The sequence below is a fragment of the Papio anubis genome, unplaced genomic scaffold, assembly GCF_008728515.1.
Source record: "Papio anubis isolate 15944 unplaced genomic scaffold, Panubis1.0 scaffold163, whole genome shotgun sequence".
In the NCBI taxonomy this organism is placed as follows: domain Eukaryota; kingdom Metazoa; phylum Chordata; class Mammalia; order Primates; family Cercopithecidae; genus Papio; species Papio anubis.
Genome location: NW_022161613.1, coordinates 37,727 through 56,299, shown reverse-complemented (window position 1 = coordinate 56,299; position 18,573 = coordinate 37,727). Strand labels below are relative to the sequence as shown.

The following is an 18,573-nucleotide window of genomic DNA, read 5'->3' as shown; positions in this document are numbered from 1 at the left end:
GAGTGGCCAGCATATGTGAAAGAGGATGTCTGGATACTGACTCAATAGTCATTGCACACATGAGGAATTATTACCCACAGTGAAAGACCTACCTTTCTTAGCCTTTCTGAGGATGGAACAGAAGTGGGTGTTGATTACACCAGGCAGCGTGCATGCATCTGAGTGTCTGTGTGACTGTGTGTTTTGGGAGGGCAGATAGCATTAGAGGCAGCAACACTTCACAGCTCCTAAGGCTGTTTTACAAGACTGTATATGAAGTCAAATACTTGAGAGAAAGAGCACTGTCCTAAGTTGCACAGGTGATGACTGTTGTTTATCTGGTGTTTACTTAGGTGCACAGAGTAATTCTAGAAGAATTCACAGAAGGGATGGGCCTTCGAGGAGTTCTATAAGGAAGCCAAACTTGAGTTAGATCTTCGATAAATACATAAAACGGGGGTACAGTATGTCTCACAAGGTGGGGAGACAGTATGACTGAGGTTAGAGTGGAAAATACCACCCCTGTGGTCATTCAAAAGGTAAAAGGGCTCAGGGTGGACATTAGCACTGTAGGCAGAAAAATGGATAGAAAGCTTAGCTTTTCTACATGATAACTAAGTGATCTCTGACCTCCTGTGAGTCTCCTTTCCCTCACCTATTAGGGGGAAGATACTACTTACCTTCATGGGTTCGAAGATTCAAGACAGTGTATATGAAGCTCTGCCATTTAATATGTGTTCAATCACTGACAGATTTAATAATAACATTAAAATGAAAATAAGACTGGTTTAGAAGAACATTTTTTTAGACGGAAGCAGGGAGGAGGTATTTTAAGGACTTGAAGAGAACCCTGCATGACAAGCAGGAAGCTTGGAACCTTACCTTGTCATTTGTTTGGGTTTTTGAGCTGGGAAATATGATGATTCAGTGTCCTAAAAGGATTACGTTGGTGCCAGGGTGTAGGTCACATCTGAGACACAGTATACCACTGTTCTGAGGAGCTGCCAAGAACAAGGCTGCAGTGGCTTTTAGATGTGGCAGGAAGGGGCTGCTTCCAAACCATAAAGGGTGCTGGACCCAGCAGCTTGAGGCAGAAAGGTGTAGTGTTGGCTTCCCTGTTGATGCCTAACATCTGAATGCCTCCTGTTATTCCAAAGGGAAAGCAAGGCCTGTTTCTAATGTTATCTTCCTTAAGGTAGATTGTAGCAAGCTTGTACAAATCGGCCAAGAAATCTCAGAGTCTGCCCAAGAGGTACGAACTGGACTACTCACTTCTAATCATCCCTCAGTCCTTTATCCGCATCACTGGCTTAAGGTCTATAAAACTGAGCTCATCTCCTTCCTCCCACCGACCTCCTCCCTTCCTCTTCACCACTAACAACTCTCTCCCACCCCACATCTGATTCCACTCTGCTCCTCTTCAGTCCTCCTTCCCAAGCCTAGCCACATCTAACACTGATGCCTGCGTGTAATGGGTTAGATTGCATCACCCTGCAAACTCATCTATTGAAGTCCAAACCCCCAGTGTCTCAGAATGTGGTCCTATTTGGAGATAGGGTCTTTACAGTGGTGATCAAGTCAAAATGAGATCATTAGGGTGGGCCTTAATCCATTGGGACTGGTGTCCTTTTATAAAGGGGAAACATGGAGTCAGATAGGCACATAGGGAGAATGCCCTGTGAACAGGAAGGTAGTTGCTTTTACAAGCCAAGGAACACCAAAGATTACCAGCAAATGTCCAGAAGCCAGGGGAGAAGCATAGGACAGATTCTCCTGACAGTCCTCAGAAGGAATCAACTCAGCCAACACCTTGACCTCAGGCTTGCAGCTTCCAGAACTATGAGACAATACATTTCTGTGGTTTAAGCCGCTCAGTCTGTGGTACTTTGTTACAGTGCCACTAGCAAACTGATACCTGAGCTACTTGGACTCAAAACTTTAAGATCATTTGTTCTGAATTCTTCTCATTACAACCACCCAACCTGCTGTCAGGCCCCATCAATTCTAATGTGGTGGCTTCTCTCCAATCTACCATTCTCTTTTCATTTCAATGTATTATATGTCCACATATCCCCAACCTTTAAATCCTCAGTTTAAGAGATGCCTGCTTCAGGGAGCTCTCCTGATCAGCATACTTGGAAGCTAAATCTCCCACCTTTGACCTGCCAGAGCACTGGACCAATGCCTCTTTAAACATCTATGTAATAGGAGTTATTCGTGAGCTTATTCACTTCCTCGATAGGTGGTAAAGAAGCAGAGGGCAGCTGTTGTATCTTCGGAACCCTTGAGAGCTTCCTGAGTACCCAGCACTTTGCCTAACACAGAAAGGGCAAGCAGGAGATGATAACAGAATAGGGAAGTTTCCTGACCAGAATGGGGCTTACAGAATCCTAAAGGAAAAGAAAGAACTAAGCTAGAACATCTCTGTAGACATGTCTACGTTGATGAAGAGGATTATTCCATTTTCAGCAACTGAAATGAGCTGGGAAATAAGGCCCATAAATAAGGAGGAAGGCCTTTATTAGTCCTTCTGCAGCTTTAGTATTTGAAGCATCTGTTTCTGCCAAAAGCTAAATGGCATCAAGGAGGAGTTATGGTGGTCTGATTGACTTCCCATACAAATTGCTCACATCTTAGTCCGGGCACGGTGGCTCATGCCTGTAATCCCAGCACTTTAGTGAGGCCGAGACGGGCAGATCACCTGAGGTCAGCAGTTTGAGACCAACCTGGCCAACATGGTGAAACCCCATTTCTACTAAAAGTACAAAATCAGCCAGGCGTGGTGGTGCACACCTGTAATCCCAGCTACTCAGGAGGCTGAAGCAGGAGAATCACTTAAACCTGGGAGGCAGAGGTTGCAGTAAGCTGAGACAGGGCCATTGCACTCCAGCCTGGGCAACAAGAGTGAAACTCTGTTTCAAAAAAAAAAGGACAAATTGTTCACATCTGTCACCCTCTGTGCTCAAGGGAATCCATTAAACTAAACCTTAAAGAGAACTGTGACCAAGGTGTCTTAGCACCCCATTGCTCTCTACAGCTGTAGTTCTAAACTGGAGCAATTCTGTTCCCCAAAGGGCATTTGCTAATGTCTGGAGACATATTTGATTGTCATGAGTAGGAAGTCAGTGCTGCTGGTATGTAGAGGTCAGGATTGCTGCTAAACATCATACAATGCACAAGACAGAATCACAAAGAATTATCTCTCAAAATATCAGTGATGCTGAGGTTGAAAAATCTTGCTCTAGAGAAAGTATTTGCCTTGTGGGTATGTGTGTGTGTGTGTCCCTACACACATGAATGTCGGGTGGAAGGTGAACATCCTTCCACTTAGACACTGGAATGAGTTTCACTGGGTCCTGCTCTATCCCAAAAGTGAGTTGGGCCATCCAACAATGTCAGAAAACTTCCAGGAAACAAAACAAAACAAACAAAATCTGATGTGCCTAAATGTAAAATTCTATTTACCTTGAAGTTTGTCTTGTGGCTAAATTCTTAGTCTTTTCACATGGTTTCCAAACCATAAGCATTCTTTATTATTTAAACTAAGTGTTTATAGAGCTTAATCTCTAACAGTTGCTTATTTTTATTTTCTGTAACAAAGATAAATAATAAATCCCTTTTGTATTCTTAAAACTTGTACTGGAACACACATTAGCTAGACAATTACAGCTTTTTAAATGAGTATAGTGAGCCTCTGGAGTACAGATTGACGAGCATCTATTTAGGAAGGCAGTTATTGACAGATAAACCCGCAGAAATCTCCTGTGCTTCTCTGTTACAGGATACAGCAAGGGTAAGGTACCCTTGAAGACATAAGAGAAATAACCATTTCATCAAGATTCTGGAATCAGTAAGTGTCTGCAGCTGGAAGTGAATGGGTACCTGGTCAGGAGAACAAAAGATAATGAGGTCAAAGGATGTCAGCAAATGCCACTCCACACTAGTGGAGGCAATCAGCCAGTGTGCTTTCTCTCCAGCCCATGTCAGCCCCAAACCAGGTATCTTATCCTAGAGAGAAAACTATGAGGCAAGCCAGTGTGAGCTCTAAGTGGCAAGCACAACAGAGTCTATGCCACTCCCCCTGGGGCCAGCCATGTTCCTCGGGATGGACACTGCCAGGACCTGAGTCTCCTCAAGTTGATTCCTGACAGCTCCACAAGGAAGGAAGGAGCTAGGCTTTTCTGTGAACAAGAAGAAATGGAGAGGATTGGAGAAGTTTCCGAATCAAGAAGACACAGTTTCCTGTTCCAGCTCTGACAACGGGCCAACCTGTTTTAGTTGTTTGCTGATCTACGGTGCGGGAGACACTAAGCTATGCACTGGAAAGTTAAAGATGGAGACACAGTGCCACTCCTGAAAGGCTCACCATCTTGTGACAGAGACAGCAGCTGTCAACACACTGGCAACTATGGTCTCTCCTCCACTGGGTGATAAGACACAGAGAATGAGCACTTTGTCTACGATCTGCTGTGTGACCTTGAGCAACTTACTTACCCTTTCTGATCCCCAGTTTTCTCATCTCTAGGATGAATGCATGGACTAAACAATCCCCAGTGCCTTTCTCACTTTAAGGGCTATGATCAAGTTCCCTTTTTTCTATGGAAGCCCTTGTGTAACTACCAAAAGCAAACAAACAAACAAAAAATGAAACAAAACGAAACAAACCTGCCTTTCTCTGTTGAGGGCTGAGGTCAGTGCAATCAGAAAGCAGTGGTGTGGACTGACACAGACCTCAAAATAAAAACAGAACAGCCTTTAATCAGTGGCTAAGGGTTAAGATAATATTAGTATGTGACCTCTCGGTGGCCTGTCTAAAGTGTTCCAGTTACAAGGTGGCCACTGACTTGTAGAGCAATGTGAACCCAGGCAATCTAAGCTTTGGAAAGTCTACAATGACTTAGAAAAAGAGCTGCTATTTGAGGACTACTGATTTATAATATATACCATATATAGCAAGCCTAGGTCTTCCAAGAGTCCCACAGGAATGGAATGAAGAAATGGCTTTGTAATTCCCTTTCCCGTCACTCATAAATTACTCATATCAGGGAAACAAACTCAAATCCATTAGCAACAGAGATGAGGGCCATGTCATAGTCGGGTGGGAGCTACAAATGAAGAGATCTGACCTGCAGTAAATGTCAACATCTGTGTTTGGTACTGAGGGTTCCTGGAAGCACTCCCAAAAGAGTGGAAATATTATTAGAAGCACCTTTATTCACACCGAATCATTTCACTCAATTACCATATACCCACTGAAAGACCAGCTACAGCATGTGATTACTAAAAATCTACAGGAGCAGAGTGAATAGAGCACAATCACATTTCTCTTTTGTCCTGAGGTGCAGCCTTTACACTGAGGATCCTGTATGTCAATCCATCCATTAGTATAATAGAAGCAAACGGAGTTTCAAGCAACAAGGATCAACTTGAGTTCAGCATTTTCATCTTAAATCGATTCCCTGTAGTAGCTTTAAGATAAAGGAAACACAGATAAGTCATTGAAATGGTTCAAGACCGCCCTGAAAGAGTAGCTGTCTGTGTTTAGGGAGGAAAGAACGTCCCCACGGTAAGAAAATGTGACAATAAATCTAAGAGTACTAGACAGCAAAATTAAAGAGTGGTTATTTACATTATAAAATCATTTGGTGAGGGTCCCTAAGACATAATAAAAGAGAAAAAAATAAGTTACAGAAAAATGATCATAGAACGATTCAATTTTTATATTCAAATGTGTCTGTCTGTCTCTAATTCCGGTCTAGAAAGGTCTAGCAAGATACACAGTACCCATTAACAATTTTATCTCTAGAGAGGAGAGGGGAATTGAAGCTGACAAGGCAGAAGTGAGGGGCTTTCACTTCCCCTCCCTATTCTCCTGCAACATTTTACTTTCTTAAGACAAGGTGTATTTATATATTACTTGAATCACTCAAAACAAGCATTGCGGTGTTCTTTCACATTTCCCGGAGAAACAAATCATTTCAACTATCATTCAATTCTGAAAGATGTACCTTCCATTTCAGGACCACGCCTAGTGCATAAATAATGTACACCTGTTCAGGCCACACCTGTCCTCTCCCTTTTAATACTCTCCTTGTGATGTGATGTAGTTTCCTTTGCCATGTGCAGCATCCTTTAAGAAGGTGTTTGGAGGAGTGATTAGGAATAATACTGAAATGACAGGTTATACATGCAGAGCACCTGAAGGCTTTAAAACAGACCAGCTTCTCCTTTCAGCCGGATCTAGCGAGGCCTGGGCATGTCCCAGCACCACACAGCCTAGCCCGGGCAGGAAGAGCCCTTTCATGACATATGTTAATTAACTTATTGATTGGTGGAGCGCGGTGGTAAGAGAGGAAGGGAATGATGGTTGGGATGGGGGGCAAGACGGCAAGTCTCAAACACAACAAAAAATTCAAAATGCAATAGCAATCAAAAGAGACACACATCCCAGAGCTCAGCTGTGCTCCAGAAATAGGATGTGCTTCCTTTGCGGTGGCGAAATTCAAGATTCTGAACGAAGTCTCGGTTCGATGGAAACCCAGACTTCACAATACAGAGCTTCTCACACCGAGAACATGTCCGCCCGGCTTTCGATTGATCATTCCCCGTTAGGTGGCCGAGCCCTGCGGTGCCATTCCAACTTCTGCAACCATGCACAGTGATCGATATTTATAATTACCTTTTTCCTTCACCATGGCAACCGGGTCCTCCGACGAGCGGGACTGAAGAAGGAACGAGGAATAAACTCTGGGAGTGGAAGCGCGCCTCGGCAGACAGATTCGCGGGCGCTCGGGCGGCCAGGAGAAGCCCCGGCATCAGCCTGTGAGGTCCGGGGCTGCGGTCTCCAGTCCCGCCCCGCCTCGGCGGGCCCCGCTCCCACGCCCACCCCGCGATCGCCCCCGCGCTCTCCGCCGCCCGCCCGCCGAGCTGCAGCCGCGCCCTGCTCGGGGACTCTGCCCTGCGGCTGAAACCACTCGCTACAGCTGCTGCTGTAACAAATGCAAAATTCCACTGTCCTAATCTCTGGTCACTGACACCACCTTGTATTCCTCGCGCCGAGGACGGGCTATGAAAGGCTCCCGAACGCTGGCCCCCTCCCACAGTCTGATAAATGATTGCCAGGAGGAGGAGGACCGAGCACCAGCTAGAGACGATTCCAATTAGTACGACTCGTCAATGGTTAGCTTATGGGCTCCCTGTTACAGTCGCTTTCAGTTTTTACTACGGCTTCTTTCAGGCAAACTGGATAAATAAAATTGGCCTTAATGTAAAACAAAAACAGAATAATGACACCAATGGCAATTTCAAGTTCACTTTCTTACGAAAAATGAATAATGACATTTGGTTTGCACGGCTGCTCCCCGCTAGAATCTACCTGAATGGGGTTGGGGGAAGGTAGAGACAGTGAGAGACAGCCCGGGAAGAGGATCTTTCAGGATTCTATTCCTTATCCAGGATCCAATTCAGGGTCAAAGTTAAAGTCTGATCTATCCATTGAGGGGGGATTTTGACTTCCCCTTCTCCCTCTGTTTCATCGGAGTTTTTAGACAAGCCCCTTGGATGTGCATATGCCAGGGAGGAACTCTAGTCACGATTAAGGGACAAATAGCCTCATCTAGTACGGTCCACCACCGGAATCAGCCTAAAGCTGACCCCCCAGCAGCAGCTCGGAGGAGGCTTTTGTTTTCTGACCCACAGGGTCACGGGCTGTCCTGTGACCTGTCCTGCTGTCCTGTCAGCTGGGGACTTCTGGCTCACAAAGCCAATGCCCACGCGACTCCAGCCCCTGTCTCCCAAATCCAGCTCAGGGGGTCCCGACCGCATGCCATATACATCCACCATGTGGGAGAAATGGGATGAGCAAGAGACAAAAAGCCAGACATCACACGGCAGGGAGAGCAGCAGATGGCCAACACATCTTTCAGAACCAGAATGCACAGCCAGTATTAGATGGTATTTACTGCAAATATTGTAACATGTTGAGTCTAAGAGAGCCAGGGGAACAGAAAGGAATGAAGTCAGTCAACCTGCCTCCTCTTTGACTCAGAGGGTGTGTATGGCTGAAATGAACTACATTTGGTGGGTCTGGGGAGAAGGGGGAAAAATGCCCATTTCTTCACATTCATCTCGGGTAGGTCTTCAATGCTGGTTTTCTGATGTGTAACGGTAGCACATCTCAGGCAGCTGTGACATTCCTACATCTGTGACTCAGGGCTTTACTATTAATAGCTTAGGTGTCTCAGGCTGTAAGGAAGAGCTAAGTCCCCTCCAGCCCCTGGGTTGTCTTTTCTATGATGACATACTTCGCCCACACCACTCCCCGCACCCATGGCAGCCCCATAAGGTCATGTTTTCCCTAAGTCAGCAGCCAGCTGGAGTGTAAGCACTGAAGAGCGTTTAAGCGGCTTCTCTAACCTCCATTCATAAATATGAGCCAAGCATGAGAGCGACTAGACCTCCAGTCCAGAGAGATGGCAGAGTTCAAGAGCATCCAGGAAACAAGCCCTTCACGTTCCCCAGTTTTCAAGGCTGAAACTGCACTAGTCTACTTTCCCACTCCTAATCACCCTCAGAGCCTTTAAGGAGATGCTGACAAGCAAAATTAACTGCAGAGAGCTGGAATTAGGCTGTTTTGTGAGCCTAGCAGGTGAATCTATTTTATCATATTTTTGCTGTTTAACTACATCGGCATCTCACTTAAGCACTTCTCTCCAAAGCGCTCATGTTATTCAGCCCAAAGCAAAGAAGCAGCTTTCTTTCTCTTTCCTTCCACCAGCCCCTACTCCTCCTCACCCCTTCCTCGCTACTATAATGTGACAGTAAAACACCATTGGTTTCTAGAGCAAACCCAATCATATGTTAAGTGTTCCAGATATTGTAAATGCCATTAGCTCAATTTTTCTTTTATTTGATGTCAGTTTAAAACTCTGACATTTAAGTTTACTAACCAAATTGGTCTCTTATTACAGTTCTTAACCTACCTGTATACGTTGGTGGATAAATCGCACAGAAACAAGAGTTTGGAAAGGCTCTCTGGCAGCTTTGGAGACTAAGCTGGCAGAGTAACAGCTGGTGCCTATTCATTTTCAGAGAAGCCTTTTCTAAAGGAAAATACTACATAGTGGTTCAGAGAGATTTTCCCCCCGCCTGTGTTTTCCATGGAAAGAATTTTCCTGTACCACAGTCAAAGTGAAATGAGTCACCAGCATTTAGTTGCTAAGTAATAGTCATATGGCAAAAGTCCCCCCACCAATCAGACACTGCTACTTTGGGATAAAAGTATCCACTCTGCACTTTTAAGATAACCAAAGAGTGTATTACTAAAGTTATTTTTGGAATGTGGGAGAGTAAAACCAAATTGTTTTTGCCTCCTTGCCTCAGGGCAGAATTGCTAAAGAGCTTTAAGAACAGAAGCAAAGCATAGACATTTTCTGCTTTACAGCTAAAGCTGCAAGAAGTGCAGCAAAGTAAATCAAGAATAAAAATGAAATATAGAGTTCAAAAGAAAGAACTTTTTATTCTTATATCTTGAGATGATTTCCAAAGAACTTATCTCGATCTCATTCCACTCTGATAAGTCTTCATAATACAGACACCAACCCAAGGTTTTATTGTTTTTTGCCCCATCAAACTGACCCATTGCTTTCTTCTCATTCACCCACAACATAAAGCAAGGGTTGTCCACAAGGGACCAAAGGACAGAAACCATTTTGTTGGAGAGAAAAGCTTGTTAGCATACAGCCCCTCTTGGCAAAAATTCCAGCACACATCGTTTCAATAGCGATGCCAGTTAGGAGGGAAATGTTACAACTAGAAACCAGCAACCTGGCAGAGTCCACTTCCTCATTGCTTATTCTCCTCTGCAGAGCCACGGGTCACCTACTGTACGTGCACCTGTAGTGCAGGAATTTCAGGATCCCTCCGTGGGGCTGGAACACCAGGTATCCAGGTGTTACCCCCCAACACCACTGGACTCATTTTTTTGGTTGTTGTTTTGAGACGGAGTCTCACTCTGTCACCCAGGCTGGAGTGCAGTGGCACAATCTCAGCTCACTGCAACCTCCACCTCCCGAGTTTCAAGCGATTCTCCTGCCTCAGCCTCCCGAGTAGCTGGGATTACAGGTGCACCACCACACCTGACTAATTTTTGTATTTTTAGTAGAGACAGGGTTTCACCATGTTGGCCAGGCTGATTTCGAACTCCTGACCTCAGGTGATCCGCCTGCCTTGGCCTCTCACAGTGCTGGGATTACAGGCGTAGGCCACTGCGCCTGGCCCCCGCTGGACTCTTTAACAAAAAGCATGCTTAAAATCCTTTCTAGCAGAATTCAGCTGAAAGAAACCTGGAGAATGAGTTCCTATTTGCTTTCTACTTAGTGTTGGCATCAATCAATCTCATTTCAGAGATTTATGGGACACCTGCTGTGTGCCAGGTACTGGGCTGGGAGTACAAAAGCAAGAAGAGAGAAACCACTGCCCTGGAGGTGCTCACCATCTAGCGGAGGAGATGCATGCACACAAATATTCTCAATGAAATGAAAAAGGTATTAAGACAGGAGTAGGCACGGGGTGCACGGCAGTGCTGAGTCCAACCTGGAGTCAGGAGGGGCTTCCAGGAAGAGTAAGAAGGTAGGTAATGACTGGTCAAGTGCAGAAAGAGGGAAAGTCATTCCAAGTGGAGGTAATAGGGCAAGAAGGCATCCAGTAGTTCACTATTGGTGGGGAGAAGGGAGAGGATCAAGATGAGGCTGGGTGACAGGTGACAGAGGGCCCTCCATGCCACTCTAAAGAATGGACCTTAGAAATGTTGTGATTAAAGTCTCAAACCTAAGCTACCTATTTCTTTCTAAATGGAGTGCAAAGGCTCTGGCTGCATTTCAAGGTACAGCATGATCTGTTTCCAACCATACTGCCTCCTCCCTCGATTTGGATTGTGTTGGTGTGTGCATTTCTGGTGTTTAGTACACAACTTGACATGGAGTAGATGCATAGGAAGTGTCTATTCATTTATTTAAACATTTCCCAGGTCAACAGACTAAAAAGATAGCCATACATGTCTCACACACAGTATTTTAAGAAGTACAAGCCGTTCGGGATTGGCTTATCTCTTCTATTGTAATGGCTTCAAGTCCACAACTAGGTTGTAAGCTCTCTAAAGGCAAGGAGGGTTTCGTCCACACTAGGCTGATAAGAGTGTGGTTTGCAAGGCTCTGCGTGGTGGTGCATACCTGTAATCCCAGCACTTTGGGAGGTCGAGGCGGGTGGGTCACTTGAGGTCGGGAGTTTGAGACCAGCCTGACCAACACAGTGAAACCCCATCTCTTCTAAAAATACAAAAACTAGCCAGATGTGGTGGCGTGCACCTGTAATCTCAAATGCTTGGGAGGCTGAGGCAGAAGAATCGCTTGAACCCAGGAGGCAGAGGTTGCAGTGAGCCGAGATCGCACCACTGCACTCCAGCTGGGGTGACAGAGTAAGACTTTGTCTCTTTAAAAAAAAAAAAAAAAGAGTGTGGTGCTTTGCAGATCACCAGGGATAGAAATACAAGGGGTGCTTCAAATGCAGACACCTGGCCCCCACCACAGGTCTGACTGATAACTCAGATTCTCTGGGAAGGAGGTCTGAGCAGCAGCCAGCTTCCCCAGTGACTAAGGACCCCTTGCTAACAAGTTGGCTTGCAAAGCACTAGGATAGACTGAGATTTACAAACAGCTATATACCATGCTGTCGCATCTGATAAACAATCCTTATACTCTCTGTTAGCCAAAATAACAATCAGCTGGACATTAACTGCAATCTTAATGACAATTTATTAGAAGTGGTGATTCCAAAGTTTCCTACAGTCTAGGACAAATTCCTAAATGTCTGATCCCTCTTGATCCTACTCACTCTCATGTCCTCAACGGACAATTCTTAGGATTTTTTCCATATGAATCTCATAGAATCAATGCCCAGCAAAGTTCTTTTCCTTGAGTTCTTAAAGTAGAATTATTTTATGGTTGTATCCAAACTTCCCCATGGTCTTTTTCAAAAGCCATTTCTGAGTTTGGACCCAAGCAATAGGTTGCACTTCAAGAAAAATCGCAAAAAATACTACAGTATATTTAAAGCTCCCTATAAACAAATCAGTAACGATATAAATGACAGAGTGAACAAAAAATAAATCATTTTCCTACAAGAGCAGCAAAAGCTATTACTAGAATTCTAAGGATCTTGGGATAGTAAAGAGTTTCAGAGATTTTAGCCTAACTTCAGACTCATGAGTACACAACTACAAAAATAGTTCTCTGAATTATTTGGGAAAAGGCCTTTTTTAAAAACAGTTTACTACCATCTAGCTTTCTCTTTTACTGTAATATTTTCTAGATAGAAATCCAGTTATTAGGATATAAAAATGGTTGCTTTCCATCAGGTAGAATTGCAATGCCTTCCCTGACAACAGTCCCCTCTTTCTGGTACTTACCACCACCAAGTGCTTTGAAGTTGACTATGTTGTAATGAAGGATGGACATATCTATTTTTGCAAAAGATTGTGGGCTCCCTGAGGGAAGGGGTCACATGTTATTGTATCTGTACTGTATTCACATAGTAATACACAAAGGCACAAAGTAGGAATGCAATATTTGATGAATAAATAAATACTCCTTTTTGTAATCAAATAGACTGACTTTAAAATCTAACTCAAATATAAGAGTACATTCAGTCTCTTAGATAAAAATCAATTTAGTGATTGCTTCAAAGTATTTGCCAAGATGCAAGCCAATAATTACTTTGGAGAGAAAGTAGGCCAAAGAGGAACTTCCTCAGGCAGTCATTTTACAAAGTCCCCTTTATAACCTACCCTCACAGCTACTTTGGTCACCATTAGAGCCCAGTATGTGTCAGCCACCATTCTAATCGCTACATGATCACCTCATCTTGTCCTCATAACAACTGGATGAAGTACATATTATTATACTTTATATGTGAGAAAAGAGTTTGGTAAGAGGCTGAAGCCATGGGTCCTCTCTGTGTCACTGGGCCTTCCCTTCTGCAGAGGTTGTTAAAGAGCCTCTCATCCCATGCTCTGCCTATACACACACACACACACACACACACACACACACACAAGCATTTCTGAAGGCCAGGTGCACTCAATGTACATCAACAGGCATTTCTAAAAGGCCTGGCATGATAGAAGTGATGCTGCCTTTTGCCTTGCCTGTGTAAAGCAATCCTTTTTCCAGATAACTCATCCTTTATCGGTTCTTGGACTTCATATGGAAGGACCTGTCAGGTGAATAGCACCATAACCGTGGCCTGTGGCACCCACTGTTGGCTGCACAGGGGAAGATGATGTACCCAGACCCACATAGCAAGACTTCAAAAGTGCAGTGTAATCATCCACCCTGTCTAATCATTCTCAAGGAATGACATTTCTGTGGTTTATGTAGACAGCAAGTTAAAATTAAAAATCTTTTTGCAAGGTTTACAAAGCCTACATTTGTTCCCCTACCTCATCTGGCCTTATAATAAATTCTCCTAACTATGCCCTGGAACAGTCCCAGAAAATAACCTGTCTCTCATACTCCTGGATTTGTCAGTCATCATCGGAGGAACTAGCCAAGTAAAACCTGCAGCACACACAACCATTACTGCATTTGCTACCACAGGAATGGGAGCTTTGTCATCTAACACGTCTCAGCAAGTTTCTCTAGTTCTTAGTACGGAGAAGAGACCATGCAACCCATACCCTGGTTTGTGGCAATCTGTAACTTGTATTCATAAACAGGCATTAATTAAGATAAAAGCGGAAGTCCTAAAGCAGACTTGTCCATGGTTACACAATTACTTAGAAATGGGCCAAAACCCCTCAGATCCTGCCGCCTACCCCGTGGTTATTCTATCATGCCACACTGGCCACACAGGCAGCCTGATTAAACACAGGCTGGGTTTCAATTCTAGCTCCACCACACGCTGAGTGACCCTGGGCACATTGTTTTCTCTCTCTGGGTTTCAGCAGTCTCTGCTGTGAATGGTATGAGACGTTCCACTTGTGAGGCTGTGGTGAGGACAGGGGCAGCTTCACGGCATGTGACCCGCAGCATTGCATAGGGTCCTGTGCTCAGAAGGTGTCTCTATTTGGTTTAATGCTTTGCTGCTGCTATACTGACATTTGTAATAATTTAGTCTTTGAACTTGTGTTGTGTAAGTGAAGTCTGATGGGACAGTGGAGCACACATGTGAACAGATGAGATGCGTGCAGTTTGTGTGTTTGCTGTTCCTGCTGCCCATGCACACAGTGTTTGCAACGCCCCCTGAGCACAGGATTCCAGTGTAGTCACCATGTGTAGGAATTCAGGGAGACTCAAAGTGAGGACAAGGTGTGTTATATCCACAACTGAGTCACATTCCATTCAAACCAGGATGCTTGCTTTGAATGCACAGAGAAAGCAATGATGTTCTAGGAAACACAAACAACCAAGGAACCTTAATATATTCCTTCCTATCCACGTTAGTTCCCTGTATTAGCCAACCACTCACACCAAAAATCATGACACAGAAGGAAAGGGAAAGACAGGGCAACCAGTGCTGTCTTCCTTTTAGCCTTTCCTTATTCATCAATAAGTCAAAGGTAGAGAACATTGGTAAAATGTGCACGTATCAAGAAGTGAAATAAAAACAGTTGAGGGCCGGGCATGGTGGCTCACACCTATAATCCCAGCACTTTGGGAGGCTGAGGCGGGAGGATCATCTGAGGCCAGGAGTTCGAGACCAGCCTGGCCAACATGGTGAAACCTCATCTCTACTAATAATACAAAAATTAGCCAGGCATGGTGGCGGGCACCTGTAGTCCCAGCTACTTGGAAAGCTGGGGCAGGAGAATCGCTTGAACCCAGGAGGCGGAGGTTGCAGTGAGCCAAGATCGCGCCACTGCACTCCAGCCTGAAAGACAGAGCAAGAAACCATCTCAAAGCAAACAACAAACAAACAAGTTGAGTCAGATTTGTGCATTGTGCATTTCTACTGTTCTAAAAAGAATAAAGTACATAGCATCTATGACCTGTGCAATACAAATTGTGTAATTTCAGTGATTCCATTGAGTTAAATGTTGTTATATTTGCACTTAAAATTGGCATTGCACAATAAAAGGTAAAATTCACAATAATAATTTAAAAATTTAATTTTACTTTATTTAGGACAACATTAAATAGCAAATAAAAACTACTGAGTTGAGAGAATCTGGGGCATAAACAAAAAAGCTATATTTTAGTACCACTAATGGCACTTTCTCCTGCATTTTAAACAACGGATCCCACATTTTTCTTTCATACTGGGCCCTGAAAATTATGTGTCCTGTGCTGGGTGAGAATAACAGGTGATCTATCCCAAAAGAAAGTACCTAGTACTAAGAAGGAATGCAGTTAAGGGTAACAACTATTGTTATTTCATTTCTCACTGCCTCATCAATTCACAATAAAATAAGATAAGCTTGAAAACTGTAAAATTCAAGTTTTCAAAACCATTTGAAGGTATAAGGAGCCTTCTAATAATATCGAAGCTGGGGGATTTAACCTGTAACACCTTAAAGAATTTAGATCCTCCCCCTCCCCCAATATTTTGTTATATGACCTCTGCTGCCAAATGAGAAAGTCACTGTGAAGGCAAACATTTAAAAAAAAAAAAAAAAAAAAAAGGGTGGACTTTGATGTTAGGAACTCTTCCCAGGAAGACACGATTGTTACCTTCAGCCCATTCATTCATGCAACACATATTTATCAAGTGTTTACTAAGTGTCAGGAACTGTTCTAGGTGTTGGGATATCACAGCGAAGAAACCAGACAAAAATCCTTGCCATGAAGGAGACATATCCTAGTTGGGAAGGTTGAAGTTGACATAATAAAATACATGAGTAATATGTACATATATATAAATATATATGATTATATATTAGAAAGCGATAAGTACTATGGAGAAAAGGCAAGGCCGGGGACGGAGAATGTTGCGGGGAGAAGCTGTGGTTTTAAGTAGAGTAGTAGAGGAAGGTCTCTTTGAGGAAGTGCTATGCGAGTAAGTACCTGAAGAAGGGAAGAGAATAAGCCTTGTAGATTCTGAGGAAAAACCACTCCGCACAGAGTGAGCAATAAGTGCAAACGTCCTGAGATGGGAGCCCACCTGGTATGTTCAAGGCAGTGGGGAGGCTGGTGAGATCAGGAGGCAGACAGCAAGAGGCGTGAAGTTAGTGAGGTGGAGGAGTTAGGGCCTGCAGGTCATTGTAAAGGGCCTTGGCTTTTCCCCTAAGCTGTTCTGTTTTGTTTTGTTTTGAGACACGGTCTCACTCGGTCACCCAGGCCAGAGTGCGGTGGTATGATCATAGTTCACTGCAGCCTCAACCTCCAAGGCTCAAGTGGCCTTCCCACCTCAGCCTCCCAAGTAGCTGGGACTACAGGTGTGCATCACCATACCCGGCTGATTTTTAATTTTTAATTTTTTTTTTTTTTTGTAGTGACAGGGTCTTGCTATTGCACAGGCTGGTCTCGAACTCCTGGCCTCAAGTGATCCTCCAGTCTTGGCTTCCAAAAGTGGTGGGATTACAGATACGAGCCCACTCGTATCTCTGTTCAAAGCCACGGTGGGATTTGAACAGAGAAAGCAGCATGATCTGATCGTCAACTCCACGGATCCTCGGCTGCTCTGTGGAAACTAGAGTTAAGGAGAGTGAGCACAGATGCAGAATGCTGAATTAGTGCATGAAATAAAAAAGAGCTCAAGGATGAGATGATGACACAACAAGATTAGATGAAAAAGGTTAGAGAAATTAAGACATAAAAACCAAGGACAAAGAATATCAATAGTAAGAATGGAAATATCAAAGAACAAAAAAATGCTGATAAAATATCTAATTCCTAGTACAGAGAAAATTTTGAAATGATTTCAATGAATGCAGAAAAAAGAGCCTCAAACAATGAGAGAAAACAATAGAAGTGCAAGATGAAGAAAGATTTTTTTAAATGTATGTCTTAGAAGTAGAGAACCTAAGAAGCAGATGTATTCAAAGATTAAATACACAAGAATACCCCTGAAATGAAGAGACAGCTGAATTCACAGGTTTAAAGATTACAGATATAACATATTTTGAGAAAATTTGATACAGAATGCTGACTCCAAGTCCTAGGCTAAGCCTTAGGACTCCAAGATATCATTCTCCATATGTCCAGGCAGAAAAACCCTATTGCTCACAAAAAGAGAAAAACTCAGGCTAGCTTCAGACTTCTCAACAGCAACACTGATACTTAGAAGATGATGAAGCAATACCTGGATGTCTTGAGGGAAAGAAAGAAACTTACACCTGCCAAAATGTCCAAGAACCTGACAAAAGAACCAAGAAACTTACACCTGCCAAAACGTCATTCAGAGATAAGGGCAATGGGCAAACCACCACAAACAGAAAGGTGTTTGGGAAGCACGACACCGTGAACCCTTCTTGGGAAAACTGATGGAAAACAACATCCAGCCAATTAGGAGATGAGTTAAAATAAGCTCAGCAATGCAAGCACTAGTAAAAGTGCTAGCAGTGAGCAGTGAATTCAATTAGGAAACTGACACCACAATTACCTGATTATGGTTAGAAAGGAATATGGAAATATTTTGAGGAAAGGAAAATGTGAAAACAACATTACAACTAACAAAAATTGGAGGTGAGTAGGAGACAGCTATGACAGTGCTACTGTCCTCGTGTACACACTAGGGAGGTAATGACTGGTGCCAGACTGTACAAGATTCTTCATCTAAGCATCTCACAGAAGCAACCTCAGATCACATCACCCAAACACTTCATCTTTGCTCGGAGACTATGTAAAATCTCATCACTGTGCTTATATCCCAGTTCCTATTTCTTGGACTTGGTAAGGCAAAGCATATCATAAGGCAAACTTATCTTCAGGATCTTTTAAGAAAAGGGAGATGACGTATCTTTAACTTTTTACTGATTATATCCAGATTTTTTTTTTTTTTCTGATACAGTGTCTCACTCTGTCACACAGGCTGGAGTCCAACGGCAAGATCATGGCTCATTGCAACCTGAAACTCCTGGGCTCAAGTGATCCTCCCACTCCAGCCTCCTGAGTAGCTGGGACCACAGACATGCATCATTACATCCAGCTAATTTTTAATTTTTTTTGTAGAGATGGGGTCTCACTACATTGCCCAGGCTAGGTTTAAACTTCTGGGCTCAAGCAATCCTCTTGCCTCAGTCTCCCAAAGTGCTGGGATTACAGGCATGAGCCACTGACTCTAGCCTATATCCAGATTCTTAGTGCAAGAACCAAAATTGTTTCTAATTCATTAACATTTAAGATTTCTACAGCACGTTTCTTTCAGACAGACTGATGAACAAATAATTTTTTTTAAATACCTTGGTTCTGGCCAGGCACAGTGGCTCACGCCTGTAATCCCAGCACTTTGGGAGGCCGAGGCGGGCAGATCACGAGGTCAGGAGATCAAGACCATCCTAGCTAACACAGTGAAACCCCGTCTCTACCAAAAATACAAAAAAATTAGCTGGGCATGGTGGCGGGCACCTGTATTCCCAGCTACTCGGGAGGCTGAGGCAGG

At 43.7% G+C, this 18,573-nt stretch overlaps 1 protein-coding gene across 2 annotated transcripts in view; it reads right to left on the bottom strand.

Moving 5' to 3' along the window:
• LOC116268595 (actin-binding LIM protein 1-like) overlaps positions 1-18,573 on the bottom strand; it is a 114,063-nt gene that overhangs the window by 75,276 nt on the left and 20,214 nt on the right. The window contains exon 1 of one of the 2 annotated variants that reach the window (XM_031661459.1): positions 6,659-6,830. The exons of the other annotated variant lie outside the window; for it this stretch is intronic. Coding sequence (XP_031517319.1) covers positions 6,659-6,674 — 16 coding nt within the window. The 5' untranslated portion in view covers positions 6,675-6,830. Of the gene's footprint in view, positions 1-6,658; positions 6,831-18,573 lie in introns of those variants that run through there. 2 annotated transcript variants of the gene reach the window in all.